This window comes from Podarcis filfolensis, assembly GCF_964270895.1.
Source record: "Podarcis filfolensis genome assembly, chromosome: 7".
Lineage (NCBI taxonomy): Eukaryota > Metazoa > Chordata > Lepidosauria > Squamata > Lacertidae > Podarcis > Podarcis filfolensis.
Genome location: NC_139603.1, coordinates 33,083,733 through 33,100,267, shown reverse-complemented (window position 1 = coordinate 33,100,267; position 16,535 = coordinate 33,083,733). Strand labels below are relative to the sequence as shown.

Sequence of the window (16,535 nt, the reverse complement as noted above, 5' to 3'; positions counted from 1 at the left end):
GAGCTCAGCGCGCCCAGGCTTCGCAGAACCTCTCCGCAAGCAGCGGGAGCGCTCCCGCTGCTTGCGGAGAGTTGCCAGCATGCCGAAGCCTGCGCGCGCTGAGCTCAGCGTGCCCAGGCTTCGCGGACCTCTCCGCAAGCAGCGGGAGCGCTCCCACTGCTTGCGGAGAGTTGCCAGCATGCCGAAGCCTGCGGGCGCTGAGATCAGCGCGCCCAGGCTTCGCGGACCTCTCAGCAAGCAGCGGGAGCCAGCGCTGGGCTCCCACGGCTTGCAGAGAGCTGCCTGTTTGGGGGCTGGGGTCAGGGGAAGCTCGGGCCTCCCCCGCCCCAGCCCCGCGCCTGGGGGGGAAATATTTTTTTCCCCTTTATTTCCCCCCAAAAAACTAGGTGCGCCTTATGGGATGGTGCGTCCTATAGGGCGAAAAATATGGTATATTGAACATAAAGCCATCAGACATGACAACTCTCTCCCCTGTCAAGCAAGGGAAATAAATATAAATCTGGTGAATACTGTGAGAGACAGTACTGGATTCATACCATCAAAATGCATTGCAACTGTCATAACATGAAAGGGAAAAATTGGTTGTCTGTATAAACCCTCTCTCACTACAGAATGCTGTTTGGCATACCTCTTTCTGCTTAAGCTTTCTGTTTAGTATTAATTCAATTAATAAGCAATCCACTCTTGTTATTCACCTAGTGAATAAATATTGTATTTAATATTTTTCATGTGACTAATGAACATCAACAAGAAAGGCTACACAGAGCGTGTCATTGGCTGCCCACACTATGGCTGTGATATGGTGAGAATGTCTAGATTTAAAAAGACAAGCTATGAAAACTTTTACCGATGAACACAACTCCTCTGATCCTCCCCTCCCACTAGCTGTAATTAAACCGGGAAGTCTCTAATTAACTATAGTTCCTCAGTGCTCCAACTAAACACATATGTAACACCCTCTTTTTTGATCCGGAATTGGAGTTTGAATATTCACACCATCAATTCAAAGTTACCCACTATCCTTTCCATCTCTTTTGCTAAGGTTTCTTGGGTAGGTGGGAGCACATCATTTGTCGTCCCATCCCACCAATATCTTTTATATAAAACTCTCCCATTAATAACACTACCTCCAGTAATACCCACTATGACAATGTCTACTTTTTCTATTTGTACGACTGACCAGATTCCCATAAGCTATGTAGAACGTATCTTCCTCTCTTCTCCAGCTAAGTGTTTCATTTCAATGCCAGTATTATTATGTTTCAAAGATGTTAGCGTTTTATTTTAAAGCTTAATTTACTAGTTTTATTTAATTTACCATGGCTATAGAAAGTTTAAAAGGAGAGCATCCTTCCATATTCTGGAGTAGAAATGGAAGTAGGAAGTAACAAGTTAACTGAATGCAAACATGAGTGACTGATGGGTTTTTACTACTTGGATTTCACTACTATATAGGAAAAAATATCCACAGGGATTTTAAAACATTGAGTGTGAAGAAATTATATGACTATTTTGTTACATGCACATGCAGCAGAAAGCTGAAATAAGACATAGGTTTTCAACACATGCACATGTGACAAAATATATACGTGCTTCTTCACACATTGATTGTACATGCTTTTTTCAAAGGACAGTGATCTCACTGCTAAAAAAATGTATTGCGGAAAACAGCCCACAGAGAATGTGAGAGAGCACTTTGATACTTCTACCCTTAACCACCCTGAAATAAATATTATGAAGGCCACTACATAAATATTGAAACAAACAAACTGCTAACAAACACCATGCCAGTAAAAGCATTATTCATTAGGCTATACAACACAGACACAAATCACATAAGCTTTTAGCAATCAACAATAATAAAATAGGCTGGTAGCTAGCAGTTAGCAAACATTAGTTAATATTTAAACTAGGAACAGATAGACCATATTACTAGACACATTAATGTGACTGAAACTTAGTAAGCGTATATGAAGTCTGAAAAGTCCAGTATCATTGAAGTTATTTCCTTTGACTTGTTTTCAACAGTCCTGTCCAGTGACCCATTTCACAAAATGTTTTGTGAAATACTCCAGACTGAAACAGTTTTAGCTCAGTCACAAAGTCTAGTTTCCCCTTAATCCCATAGGGGTGCACTTTATATGCATGATGGCATTTCATTTTCCTGCAGGAAGCTAATTAATTTGATTTAAAATATTTAAGCCTGATAGTGTTTGCAGTATTAAAGTATTAAAAGAATCCGACATAATTTTGTGTCAACAAACACTAATTGAGCACTCTCTTGTGGCATGAAGCAAATGCCCCCACAGGACCTCCAATCTTGTGGACCTCACAGGACCAGATATCCTCAGTGTTGCCATGATGGCACTGGCAACAAGAGCAGAATCAAAAGTACATTCTCCATTATGCTTCATTATCATGTCTTCATCAGAGTCTCTTATATGCCTTACCTGAGAGAATAGCAGAAGAACATGAGAACAAGCCTTTTTAGTGGTGGCCCCATCTGAAGAATGGCCTCATCAGGGAAACGCACCTGGCACAATCAGTTTTTAGGCATTAGGCTAACACCTTTTTATTCACTTACGCCTTGGGTAGCTAAGCTGGCCTCTAGAGGAATGCTCATCTTTTAGCAGGGTGGGTAGGATCGCTATTATTATGACATCGGACAAGCATTTTAGGCATTTGTATCATAAACTGCTTCAAGTTTTCTGGCTTTGTTTTTATTGGTTGTATTTTATCTTGTTAAGACACTATGGGACTCTTTTTGTAAAATGCAACAAGTGTAATAAGTAATAAAAAACAAACGTGGCAGTATAAAAGTGCTGAGATTCTCAGAATGATACTCTGTATGGGACTGTAAGTTGTTAGGTAAGAGTGAATAAAAAAATAATCTATAGAATCATAATTTCAATGATTATCATTGAGGATTCAGTGAGCATGGAACTTTACAAAGAAGAATGCAGTTCCCTTCCCCAAATATCTTAAATTCTAAACACAGATATAGCTTTTCTTCTACTGGACATGTACTCATGATCAGATTGTGAAGTAAGTCATATTGGCCAATGCCCACTGGTATGCAGCCACACTTATTCCAAATCAACAAGTCACAAATAGACAATAAAATGAGCAGTGATCTCTTGGAAGTATTTCATATCATGAAATAGTAGTAAAAGAAGCACTGAAGCAAGATTAGGGGGGGGGGGGAGAGAAAGACCAAAGATCTAAAATTGTGCATTTCTATATTGATATGTCTAAGTTTTTTACAGGTTTTTCTAATATATTCAGCATATAACGTTTACAGTCCAGTCATTATTTACAGTACATACACGATATATTTCAACAGTAAGGCTCCTTATGGGGTCTATGTGTTCAAATCAGTAATGAGCACTGGAAAGAATGAAGACACAATCATTTCAGGTGAAAAGCTTACCTTTGATAGTCTCCTCAACAACTTCTACGACACGATCTATCTGCTGAACCTGTAAAGATTTTTAAAAAATTACAATGTGGATATTCTGATGATTTTTGGATGGTTCTCATCCTCTATGCATTTAATTCACATAGAGAAGAAACATACATTTTGCTGAATCTGTATTATATTGCTGTTTGTAATATAGAAAAGACAGCATTTTACTCCTGCGTAAGTGGGTGGGGAAACAAATCCTAATGACACAAGCTAGCCATTGCGCTCCTTTAGCAATTATCCAAGGTAAAGGCTGGTGTACAGCTACTTATTTCATAATAAAAAAGAAACTGAGGTGCCACCTTTACTTGTCACAGAAATAACTGAATCCAAAGAAAAGATGGGTGCAAGTTTCAGACCACCAAGACAAGGAGCATTTATACAAAGCAGCAAACTGGCATATTAATGCATGAGTAGCAAAGTCGCTTGGTCTGATGGGATTAATAGCAGATCTGGATAAAAAACAGGATGGACACCAAATCTGGCTACAGATTCAGACTTACACTGCTAACTGCCTCTCCTATAGCAGATTCCTCAGATCAGTAACCCACAAGCAAACACCTACTGATGCCCAGAAAATCCAACACCACCACTTCCCTTGCACAATTGGCTTGTATAATTCCAATTCTAGCAATGAAGACAGATATGGTGTACATGTACACGAATACACACACACACACACACACACACACACACAGAGCGAGAGAGAGATAGAGCGCACAATGCACACACACTTCAGGGTCACCTCTTTTTTGAGTTTTAGCTTGTTGACCTGATCTCTCCACCCACCCCTTAGCTATATAATACTATAATACTATATAATACTGCAGTGTTACTTGGGATGTTTATTACCTGCTGAAAGAAGATGGGAGGCTGCTGCTGTGTATCTTGCTTCCCCTGATTGGAAGACAGGTGGGCAATGGGTGATGTATGCCAGGTTTGTAAGATTTCTCCCATTTCCTCTCAAGGCTCTATTTATTATACTTATTATAATGTGGCGTTAATGATAATTTTGTCTGCTGGTTGGCTGACTGCAATGTAAGAAGCGTTTTCTGCCTCAGGATGAGAGCCTGTTGGTGGAATCTGTCCCCCCAAGTAAGAGGTGAGAGGGAGGTTTGTACTCCTAGGTGGGAGAGAGGAGTAGCTTGATCCATGTTTTTTTTCTGTTTCTTTGCCACAGAAATTAACCGGCATTCTGAATACATGCCCAGGGTGATTGATGAATATTTTGCGATTTTGCAGTTTTATATTGTGTTTTATATTTATGTTGTGCGGGTACACTTTTCCTGGCCCCCACATGTATCAGCAGAGTGTGTATAAGCACACCCCATTCTGCCTTCTTCTGGGTCCAAAAGGGCCCATGCATCAGCGATGGCGCGTCAATTGGATGCCCCTATAATGGTCATTGCCTGTATTTATTGTACCAGTGTTGCATATTTCTTTTTTATGAATATGCTGTTCATCGTTCTGGGGATATTTGGGCCAAAAAGAGGTATACAAACATGCCATAACATAACACAACCACACACACACACACTTTTAATTGTTTTCTCCACTATATATAACTCCCAGCCTCTAGTTCCAAATTTTCAGGTCAGCTTCTACTACAGTTTCATGTATTTGTTTTCTCTCTGGGTTTGTTTGTTAAACCCCTTTGGGTAGCATGCTTCATTTAACTTTATGTAAAATGCTCATTATATTAATTGAAGCTGATGCTGATAACAGGTCTGCCACTAGTTCCCTTCAGTTTGTCAGGATCAGCTTAGTGATCATATTCTACTGCCTTTTCTCCTTGCCTCAAACGCTAGCAAAAACGACACTTTCAGAATGTTTTATTTCTGTATTTGCCTTAGTTAGAAGTAGTTACAGGTATATAAAGAACCCTACAAGTGAATGAGTATGCTTGTGCCTGACTTGCAAGCACATATAGGTGTACAAGTCCTTCTGAAGTCATGTTTTGGAGGTGCATTACTGATGCCACAAGTTTGCCACCCCAAAATCTGCTATAGAGGGTTGTGACTGCTTCGTTGAGGCAGGAGAGAAAACTGAAGAGGGGCCAGCTTATTTCCTGTAAGCTACTCCTGCCTTCGTTCACTAGAGGCGCAAGTAAGCCAAACCCAGTGATATTACACTGGCTCACGAAACCTCAATACTGTTACATTATTAAAGCTCTTGAGTTAAAGTTTGAGGCTTAGGTTTTAACAATGCTACATCCTTACCCCAATGATACTCAGGCCTTGTAGGTAGTCTTGTCGAGGCTGGGCTTGTGGAACACATCCAGCTAGAACAACTTTCTTTTTTTCTTCTTGTGCTTTCCTAAAAGGCATTTTTAAAAGCAAGTATTATTTTCCTTGAATGGCGCAGCAACCTTCATATTTCATTGCATTACTTAATATCTTTAAGTAGCATTTACTGAAGCTAACAAAAATGCACCAATTTCATGCTGTAGCTTAGCATACCCCAGCTACAGCATTTACTATCTACCAAAAACTGTAGTAGCATACTTGTAAAATGTAACGGCAAAGCTTGGCCTGATGTGATATGTAATCAATAGATCACCTTCCTGTACTCAGGGATGGGGAACCTGTAGTCCTCTAGATGATGGTGGGCTACAACTCATCACCTGCGATCTTTTGATGAGTCTCTCTTGGTTGTGCCACAATCTGCTTTTACTCATTAGGTGGCAAAAAGGAAGGAACCATTTTCAATTGTAATATCTGTGTTGTGGAAGAATCTCCCCCAAGTGCTCCTGTAAAAGGTAAAGGACCCCTGGATGATTAAGTCCAGTCCTTGACTATGGGGTGCGGCGCTCATCTTCAGTAAGCCTATACAGTAGCTTGCTTCCACAAGAAATCGAAATCATTTTTATTCAGGCAGGCATTCAGTGGACCTGAAAGTATTTTCTGCTGACTGTTTCCCTGTTATCCTGACTCAAGACTCTTGGCTAGGATATCCCAAAAGTTTTGTTGACAACATCGGCAAGCCATCTCTGCATCAGCCCAGAATTACGTTACAAGGTTCAAAAGGCACAACAGCAGAATCCATGATTCATCACAAGGCATAAGCAAAGACATCCCAACACCTGACCTGCTGCTCCTGCTATACTTTTAGAGGCGTAGAACCCATAATTTGCACAGGTCTGCTTGCGGGCGGGCACTCTAGTTGGAGGGCGGAGGGCTGAGTCTGCACTGATGGCAGTGTGCCCTTGGCAACAGGACTCAAGTCCAACACATTGGCTGCCTCTGATCTGGCCAGCTCTGCAGATTGGCCAGCTGGCTACTATAGGTGCCTCACTCCCTGGAGGCATGGTGAAACTGGTTTGACTGTCTCCCCCTCCCCAAATGGGACATCCAATGAGCCTGGGGCAGAAGCTGCATCCAGATCACTATTCAAACTGTCTCCCCTGTGCCCATCTTAGGGTCCTCCTCTTCCTCTGGCAGAGCTTGCCATTCCTGGCTGCAGCTGCCTGGCAACACAGGGTGCATGAAACCAGTTTGCTGTTTTAGTTTACATCTGTGGAATTTTTACTGTATCTTGATGCTTACATAAAAGTCGGTATGTAAGTTTTTCTAACAGATTGTAAATGAAATAAATAGTCACTGGCAATAGACCATACTAGCCAGGAATTAAAGTCTTACAGCAGTTGGAAAGCCAAAGGTTCCCTACCCTGATTTATGGTATTTTCTCCAGTCATCATGAAGAAAATATTAGTTTGGGTAATATATAAAAAAGCATTGCTATATTAACTGCATTAGCATAGTGCTGCAAACTCAGACCTCCAGCGCCAAGGAAATGTGCATGCCAGTCCTCTGAGCCCCACCCAGTGATACATTGCTACCTCCTGCAAGAAAACCTAATAGGCATTTTTCATGTTTGGTCATGCCATAGCAGTTACGTTGGTGGACATCTTGTGAAAACATTGCTGGTGGCAATTGGAATGGAATTCTACTGGAGTGGCATTTACAAAACAGTGGCTATGCATGAGCCGTCAACGAGGGCACAACAAACTGTATTTCAACAGATGATACTAAATGTTAAACTGTGAATACTGAAACAGTATCCAGCAGTATGCTTTGCCTCTGCATTCATAATATCAGCATTAAGGAGATTAGATAATGGGACTGGTATAGTACTAAAGAAAACGACAGCAAGTAAAAGAGAGGATTTTTTACCACCATATATGAAGTTTAAGGAAACCTTGTAGGTTTGATTTTTTTAACTTTCTTTATTTTTTTAAAAAAACAAAAGTATGAAAAAATATTCAGGTAATTTGACATATTTGGTCCAATATTTAATGGCAAAGGAACATGACCGGTTTCTTATAATCATACACCACCACTAGCTGCCATCTCTACATTGCAGAATGAACATGTACAGATCCTTCTACTCAAATATCTGCAAGGATAGCAAAGGTAAAACTCTGCTGGTCTCAGCAGAAAAACACATAAATATTTTTTGACATATTATTTGGTATGGTAACGTTATTTAATAACTTTGTCATTTTTTGCAAAATCTTCATGAAACGTAGATAGGAACTGGGGGACTGTTATTTAGAACCGCACATCAAATATTGGCTTAATTTACCCTTAAGCTGAAATTTACATAGACTTTTATATATTTCTCAGCTTTAACTTCACACTAAACAGAAGAGCAGTCATATTTTGAATTCTGCTGTTTAGATATGAGCAAACATTCAATGTAATCTTTTTAATACTCTCTAATGAGCTTTGCTGAATTTAACAAAAGCCTTCACATTATTTCTTCTTTAGAAAGCTAGCTACATCTAGAATACTACTACAACAAATATCTTTAACCTTCAGAAATTTTAATGCTATAGGGAGTGTGGGGGGTGCATTTAGCATAAATAAATACATTTCCATTTCCAGAAACGTTCCCACTTTACAGTTAAATGAACTTTACCTTGAAATTACACTTTAATTGGCTCAGAACAATTTTTCTCCAAGAAAATATACTTCAACTTAAACTTGATTTATCAAATCTCACAGCACAGAAGTTTAATTAGACCAATTTTCTTTAAAAAGCTTGGTGTGCTGGAAAAAGTAATATGTAGAATGGTTAAAACACATGTTGAGTTATTTTAATGCTGGTACATAATATCTGCCTGCAAGGCCATAAATAGCAAGGAGAATAATCCAGTCCTGTTAGAAAAGAGTGCACACAAGCAAAGGATTTCCATAAGGACAAGGAAGAGAGATTAACTGGGGTATGGAAGGTACATACAGTCTCCCAATTGCCCCTACCATTGTCTGCACATAGGGAGAGGTTCCACCGAACCTATGAAAATCCTTTGCATGCAGTGGGCTACATTACGATGGAAAACGAAGAAACACCTCAGTGAGCTGCCACCACGGGGGCTTCTGAGGGACTATATCTGAGAAAGCAGGTCTGTCTGAACTGCATTATATAAATACCATAAATATGGGATAAGCTGAACGAAAATCTCACAACAATTATAGAAAAATAGGTGTTATTTAAAGGTCCACTTAGTATGAATAAAGAATAGACTAGGGGGAAAGGATATTTATTGGCACTTGCATTAAATGGCCCAATTCACGTTCTTGTCATCAAGCCTATGTATTACTAACATGAAATATTTGCTAAGGAATGTGCTCTTAAAACACTGCTGTAGCAACTTGGAATGTATGGATGTACAGGTTTTTAGAAACATTAGGGGGAACACACATGGCTGGTTTTGCTCATGTGGCTGTTTGTTTGTTTATTTATTTGCAGTCCACCTTAGGATCTCAGGATAGGGACAATCAAAGCTTTATTTCAAACAACAATCCATCCACAGGCAAAAACAGATAAAATTCACAATTTAATCAATCACAAAACTGCAGAACTTCTAAAAATTCTTGCTGCGTTTTAAAGACTGCTAAAGCCTTGGCTAAGTAACCATGTTTTAAGTTGGCATTAAATGAAAAAAAAGGGTGGGAGTCAGGCAAATTTCAAATCTGAGAGTGTTCCACAACCAGGGTACCAACCAAAATGCAGCACACTTTTTCAAACAATTCTCTCCCTCCCAACCTGTCTGATTGAAGTGTGTTCTTCAACTCTTGAAAAAGTGGTAGGTACAGGGAGAGGCAGTCCATGAGTTCCAATGGACTGGGAGAAGAAGGAATCTCTACAGTACAAATTTAGGTTTAATAAAGGAAATATTGCAAAGCTGAGATCCACTGTGATTGATGCAGCCACTAACCTTGCAGAAGCATTTTGCGTCTAGCAAACTCTATTACCTGATGGCTCTAAGCAACTGCTTCACTTCGCTATTAGGGAACTTTCCTCCCTACACTCTAGCCCTCCTCACAAGAACCTAGAAAGTGCTGCTTGAGGATGCTCCTCTACAGCTCCAGCCCTATAGCTAATGCGCTGCTTCTTCAGAATATCTCTTGCTCAGCACAAACCGCTCCTCTCATGCAGACTGTCAATGGGCTTTCCATCCACCGCAAACACATACCTGTATACCGCTTTACCCTGGCTTTAGATAACTGAGATGTATGCTTTTAGGACCAACCTATTTCTGTGACTGTAGGTTGCTTTAAACTGTTTGAATTGTTGTAACCTGCCCTGGGACCTTAGGGTGAAGGGTGGGTAATAAATAAACACATTAACATATTTTTATGCTAATTCAAATCTTTCCAAGGTGCTTTTATCTCAGCCGTTTACTCAAAAGGTTAATCACATGGATTAAGCCATGTGTTGTTGCAGAAAGCGACATGCTGCTGCTTACTGTAACATCCGCTGTTGCTTCATCTGAACATGGTATTGTTTGCAATGCCCTTTTAAACAATTCTGCGGTCTAATATGAAAGGCAGCTGGATTTCAGTCACAAACACAATCTTTCTGTTCATTTCTCTCCCACTACAAATCTTTCAAGTACAAAGAAACAGGATATTAAATAGTCAAATACCCAAGTCTATTATGCCATTGAATTCAGAGGAACACACCCATATACACTTAACCTTTCCTTACCAATGTATAACGCTAGTGAAAAAATTGTTAGTGGAATTTAACATCACAATATTACAAGCGTTCTATCTGTGCAAGCATATTGGGTTAAGAAAGAAAGCAATCCCCTCCTCTCCTGGTGTGCTCTTCTGAGGGTTCTCCTGACCACCTTAGAAACAATTTGGGGGGCAAATTGAAGGAGGAGAGAAAGAAAGCCCTGTTGCGCAAGTGAAAACCCTTACATAGGGATTTCCCCCTCTGTGAAATCTTGGCCTCAGATCATGGTTTATTTCAGGCATAATCATAACCACTGGTGAGAAGAGTGAAGCAGGACCTCTATCTGTGTTCAAGATATGCAGCACTACCACTGAGCTGTCATTTTCTGTTTCACAATTAATTCTGCCCTAGTTTTAACTAAAATAAGAGTTGAAACATGCAGTCAGGTATTCCATTAGATTAATAGACTGTTACATTAGTTTACTAAAATATGTTAATCTATTAAAAAGATGCCACTGATTTACCTGGCAGCAGAATTATAATTTTAATCACATCTCATTACCAAAACCAGCAGGTGCCTGCTGCCATCTTAAAGCAAGTATCCCTTCTCCTCCTTCACACAGTACAGAATATATCCTCTAACGCTGTGCATCAATGATATATGTGCATCACCTACACTCATACGCAAGCTAATATTGATTCCTTGGACAGCTAAACTCACACTATCAATCAGTGGGAAGAGCAATCCAAACTACAGGAAGCCAGAATAAGTTACACAATGTAACTCACGCCTGTTCCAAACTGTTCAAGAGTGGAGCTATTGCTGGCTGAATCTCAACAAGCCAGGCAGAAGAAAAACAAAACTTGAAAACCATGTTTTGACATACACTGACAAAAAGGGTGGTGTAACTTCCACTGGCTTGCTAGGCCATGTGACTGAGCTGAACAGAGTTTGGAATAGGAGTAAGTCTGCCCCTGTTTCATCCTGCCACTCCCCTTTTTCGAGGTTTACTCCAGCCTCAGCTGAGCCCTGACTGAGTCAGGGTGGACTTTTGCCAATGTAGTTTTGGTGGACCTCAAATTCACCCAAACATTAAGGACAAATCAGTATTAATTATCAGAGTTGATACACCATCATCTATTATTATACAAAGCTAGATTTAGGATATGCTGATTACACTCAATCTCCCTTATAATATGATGCAGTCCAGATCCAGGAATGCCACTCAAAACATATTTTTGAAGCTTTCTCCCATAAACCAAGTGGTCCTAGCAGGAGTTGAGCAGAGCAATATTGCCATCTGCTGTCAATGAACAACCCAAGGCTATGTAGTTTAATGAAAAACAAATATATTGATAATATTTATTTATTAAAGCTTGTGATTCCCCCTCCGAGCCTAATTTAAATATTATATAATACTATACAGAATTTATTCTCTCTCAAATAAGAAAACATGATTGTTTACATCTTCCTTGAAAAGGGCCTGCAATCCATATTTTTCTTTCATTTTCCTGCCTGAGATGGAACACAGCCAATGAGATGTTAATAGCAGCTATGCAACCAGATATTGATAGCTAGTGCCACTATTAAATTCCAAGTCGAGTGGGGAAGGTAATGAAGGATCAATAAGAGCAGCCAAATAGGACTCCTTTAAAGAGCAACTCAAATGTATGGTTTCTAGTGTAGAACAGCATTTTCAAATTAATGTACCGCCTCAGAATTCACAAGGCTTGGGGTGGTGTTGCTTTATCAAATCTCCCTCAATGTCAACCTCACACCCCAAGGAGTCTGTGGCTTTTGATATGGGGGCACTTTACAGAAAGGGACCTACACATCAATTCTGAGGACAAAGGAAAATGAGTATTTGCATAAAATCTGTATATGGTATTTTATATGTATAGAAGCATGTTTAGAAAGAATTGCTATGACTTGAACATAAAGAGAGTGTATCTCACAATAGAGTGGGAAGCTGGCTAGATGACCTACAGTGAGGGGGGAAAGTATTTCACCCCCTGCTAAATTTGCCCCCTGACGAAGAAATGACCAGTCCATAATTTTAATGGTAGGTTTATTGTAGCTGTGAGAGACAGAATAACAACAGGAAACCCCCAAGAAACCCAGGGAAAAGAGGTCAAAGCAGCAAATGCCAAACACAAGGTAGATCAAAACAAAGCTGAAACCACAGTTCCTAGAGCAAAACATGGTGCAGGTATCACATAATACATCTTCACAAGGCAGCATCAAGTAAAGGATAACAAAAGTTGTCAAGGTGATGCAAAGTCATTACTAGAGACCTAGAGGGCAGGTGGAAAAACTGAATCAGGAAGTGGGTTAACAGCCCTGGAAAGGGGCCAGACTTTAATCACTGGAGATTTTAATTACTCAAATGGACTGGTAAAACTTCTTATACATTTTTTTTAAACCACCAAATGCTGGAACACATTCCTGGAAGTAATAATAAGATTACTTTCAAAGTTTGCTTAACTATATTCAGAGGTATACTGGGCCTACTGAAAGAAATGAGTTAATTAAGGTAAATGAAATGTGACAATCATTTTTATCAAACCACAGTATGAAGCAAAGAAGTAAAAAGCCACACACTGTAAAATCAATAAAAATGTTTCAGAGGCAGTGGTGCAAATATTATGCATGAGTTTTCAATGCAAATTCTCTAGTAATTCAGGAAGGAGTGAAAGAAATCAGTAGGTATCCAAACACAGATATGGTTTTTATGGTTGATGAACAAGTCATGAAAAATAAACATGGATCCCAATAAAAAGACTTCCTCTTTGACCTTGCCTTAGAAAGAACAACATGTACAATTCTTAAGAGGTTAACATGCATTTTGGCTGAAACACAAACAGTGATATGAGGAATAATTTTTGTGAGAATGAAAACATACACTCTTCTTTTAGTGATACACTGTGAGAGAAAGAGAGAGAAAGAGAGAATAAACCTCAGTGCTTACATTCCTTGGTAAGCAAAACATAATTAGGAAGGGATAGATCTGATCCATGTTCTCTAATCCATCTGATTTCATCCAAGATACTACTTGGGACCCTTGGTTACACTTGATTGAATTTACAATTATTGTATATATTGGATGGTATTCAGCTAAGTTTTACTCAAGAGTAAAGTAATTAATATTGAAATTGAAAATAAGGAACACGACTAAGTTAGGTGCATTAATTTCAATTTCAACCCAACCTTGACATATTTGCCTCAGGCTCTCTGATCTCAGTTATGGCCCTGGTCTGACTATCTATACACCTGGCTCTGGCTCCACTGACCTTAATTTGCTGCCCTCCACCAAGACCCCACTCTGACCTTGATTACGTACTTTTCCAGCTGACCAGATCTGCTATGCCCTAGCACTGAGAAAAGCTTGAATGGAAGCTAATGGCTTTGTTGTGAAAAATGGCATTTTTCACCTAGAATTCCAGCAACAACTTTGTGCACTCACCAAGTATTGGCTCAAATAGGTGACTTTTCTGTAGTGATCCATTTTGCAAGCAAAGATGGAAGCTGAAGCATAATGCCAGTGCACTTAAGGGAGTCACTTGGACAGGAGAATCAAGGCAGAATTCAGTCATTTCTAGCAAAATAAGGATACTAAGCCATAGGTTAACACTCTCTGGTGTATTCTCAAAACTGTCAGAGCAGTGCTGGCCTACAGTTGACCCATGTGCTGAGAAACAGAACAATGACATCAATCCTTTCCCCATTCTTTTGAAAGAAAACATTACTGCTTTAAAAATTAAGTGAATTCACTGGGACAAGTACTTGAGAGTGAATAAAGCCTTCAACTACCATAATTTTAATAGACAACTTCTAAAATATCTCTCATTCATTCATTCATTTCATATATATATATGAAATGAATATAGACACTGCACATACTGTACATAATGATAATACAAATATTAGGAATAAAATTGTGGGTGGTTAGTGCCGGACTACAACCTGGGAAACCAAGGTCAAATATTCAGTCAGTCATGAAGCTCACTGGATGACCTTGGGCTAGTCACTGCCTCTCAGCCTAACCTACCTCACAGGCTTGTTGTAGGGATTAAATGAGGAAGGGGAGAACCATGTGTGCCACCTTCAGCTCCTTGGAGGGAATATAAGTTAAATAAATAAATACAGTCGTACCTTGGAAGTCAAATGGAATCCATTCCAGAAGTCTGCTCGACTTCCAAAATGTTCGAAAACCAAAGATCCTGCAGCCAATCAGAAGCTGCGGAAGCCCCGTTGGACATTTGGCGTCCAAAAATACAGTGGTACCTCAGGTTAAGAACTTAATTCATTCTGGAGGCCCATTCTTAACCTGAAACTGTTCTTAGAGTCTGTAATCTGAAGCGTCTGTAACCCGAGGTACCACTGTAGTTCGCAAACCAGAACAGTCACTTCCGGGTTTGAAACGTTCAGGAGCCAAAATGTTTGGGAACTAAGCTGTTCCAACTGTCAAGGCACGACCGTAAATACCTAAATAGTAGCACATCCTATTATATAAACCTTTCAACATTCTTATGATTTTTAGGAATATTTGTATGTTTTAGAAAAAAGTACTGTGATGTTGAAAGTTTTTTGCTTCTAAAATATCCAGATTTTTTCCTGCCTAAAAATATACAGTGTTAATATACAATGCCAGCAAGGCCTACATTATAACCCACCTATTTCAAACAAAAAGGATTCCAATCTGTTATTATTAATATTCTCTAGCAATGCAGCAGCAAGTTCCTTAATTCTTTCAAAATTATTATACTGAAGGAATGCAACTATTCTAAATCTCAGAGAGCATTAGATAATCATTCTAGTGGTCCCTAAAGCATGGATTTTGCCTGGACACTTTTAGATCAACATCCCATATACCAATAGTGAAACAATTTAAATACTAATAGTATTATAGCATAAAAAATAGCAAAGCAAACATATACAACAGTAGTACAATGCTGACTGAGTCAAAACAAGAAGCAGAGGGGCACAAGAGTTATTATGCTCCTCTGCTTATTGCAACAATATTTTGAACAGCTATCTGTATCATTCCAGTGTGTCTTGTTGTGTTCCACTTCCCCCTATACAGCTAGAAAGTGAAAAGGAAGAAGCAGAGCTAAGAACCGGCATTAAAAAGACTATCTTCCTGACTGCAAGCTATCCTTTTGAACAATAACTCACAATGCTACCTGTCCCATGGGAGAGTGTAGTTGAATGCAGTTCACATTTCAAAGGTCTGATCATACATCAACCAGTTTGCCTCCAAGGAGCGAGAATACTCCCAACAGATAATATACCCACGTATTCTGCCAGGGATGCTGTCTTCCATGCTTGTACCTTTCAGACATTTCCATGAAGGTGATATAGGCAGACAAACAGCTGCTTGTTCCCTAATTTCTGTGTTTGTAGCTGTTCTTGATCCCTACACCAAACCATTACTGCTATTCCAATTACCGTATTTTTCGCTCAATAACACGCACCCGACCATAACACGCACGTAGTTTTTAGAGGAGGAAAATCCGTAGGCATGCCATCCGTAGGCATTCCCTCCATAACACACACAGACATTTCCCCTTACTTTTTAGGAGGCAAAAAGTGAGTGTTATGGTGCAAAAAATACGGTAGTTATTATTCCAATTCTCAAAAGAGTAAATCAACAACATATATATGTATTCTTCTTTCCCTATCGCCACCACCATATACACAGCTTCTCCTTAGTTGTAATGAAGTGATCAGCTAAAAAGGAGAGCTGGGTCCTCTAGTACTAGACATTCTGTAGAAAGCAGAGATTTCTGGAGTTATGACTTGACTGGCGGGGGCGGGGGCTAACCATTTTCAATCTGCGGTCTTGATCGCCCCGTTAGTTTCAATGTGACTAGACAGTGGTGCAGTCACTCATATTCTTGCACATGTGCCACATGCACAACAGACAAAGTCAAATTCAGGCAGACACATGCAGGCACACGGTAGCTGTTATGACCACAGGGAAGCTCAAACACTTGATCCTTCATTAAGCCCCACTTCTGACACTCTTTCCATCCCATTCGCTTTAAGCTTCTCTCTATATGCAACCAAAAAAGGTAGCAACAGGGAGAAGAAAGGGTGCTCTAA

At 39.7% G+C, this 16,535-nt stretch overlaps 1 protein-coding gene across 4 annotated transcripts in view; it reads right to left on the bottom strand.

Moving 5' to 3' along the window:
- The window catches only part of CDKAL1 (CDKAL1 threonylcarbamoyladenosine tRNA methylthiotransferase), a 232,390-nt gene that overhangs the window by 152,183 nt on the left and 63,672 nt on the right, over positions 1-16,535 (bottom strand). For all 4 annotated transcript variants that reach the window (XR_014550602.1, XR_014550603.1, XR_014550604.1 and 1 more), the window contains 2 exons: positions 5,683-5,779; positions 3,431-3,479 (listed from right to left, as the gene is read on the bottom strand). Coding sequence is in view for 1 of the 4 variants with exons in the window: in XM_083623907.1 (XP_083480033.1) it covers positions 3,431-3,479; positions 5,683-5,779 (146 nt within the window). In the remaining 3 variants the exon portion in view is untranslated. The remainder of the gene's footprint in view (positions 1-3,430; positions 3,480-5,682; positions 5,780-16,535) is intronic.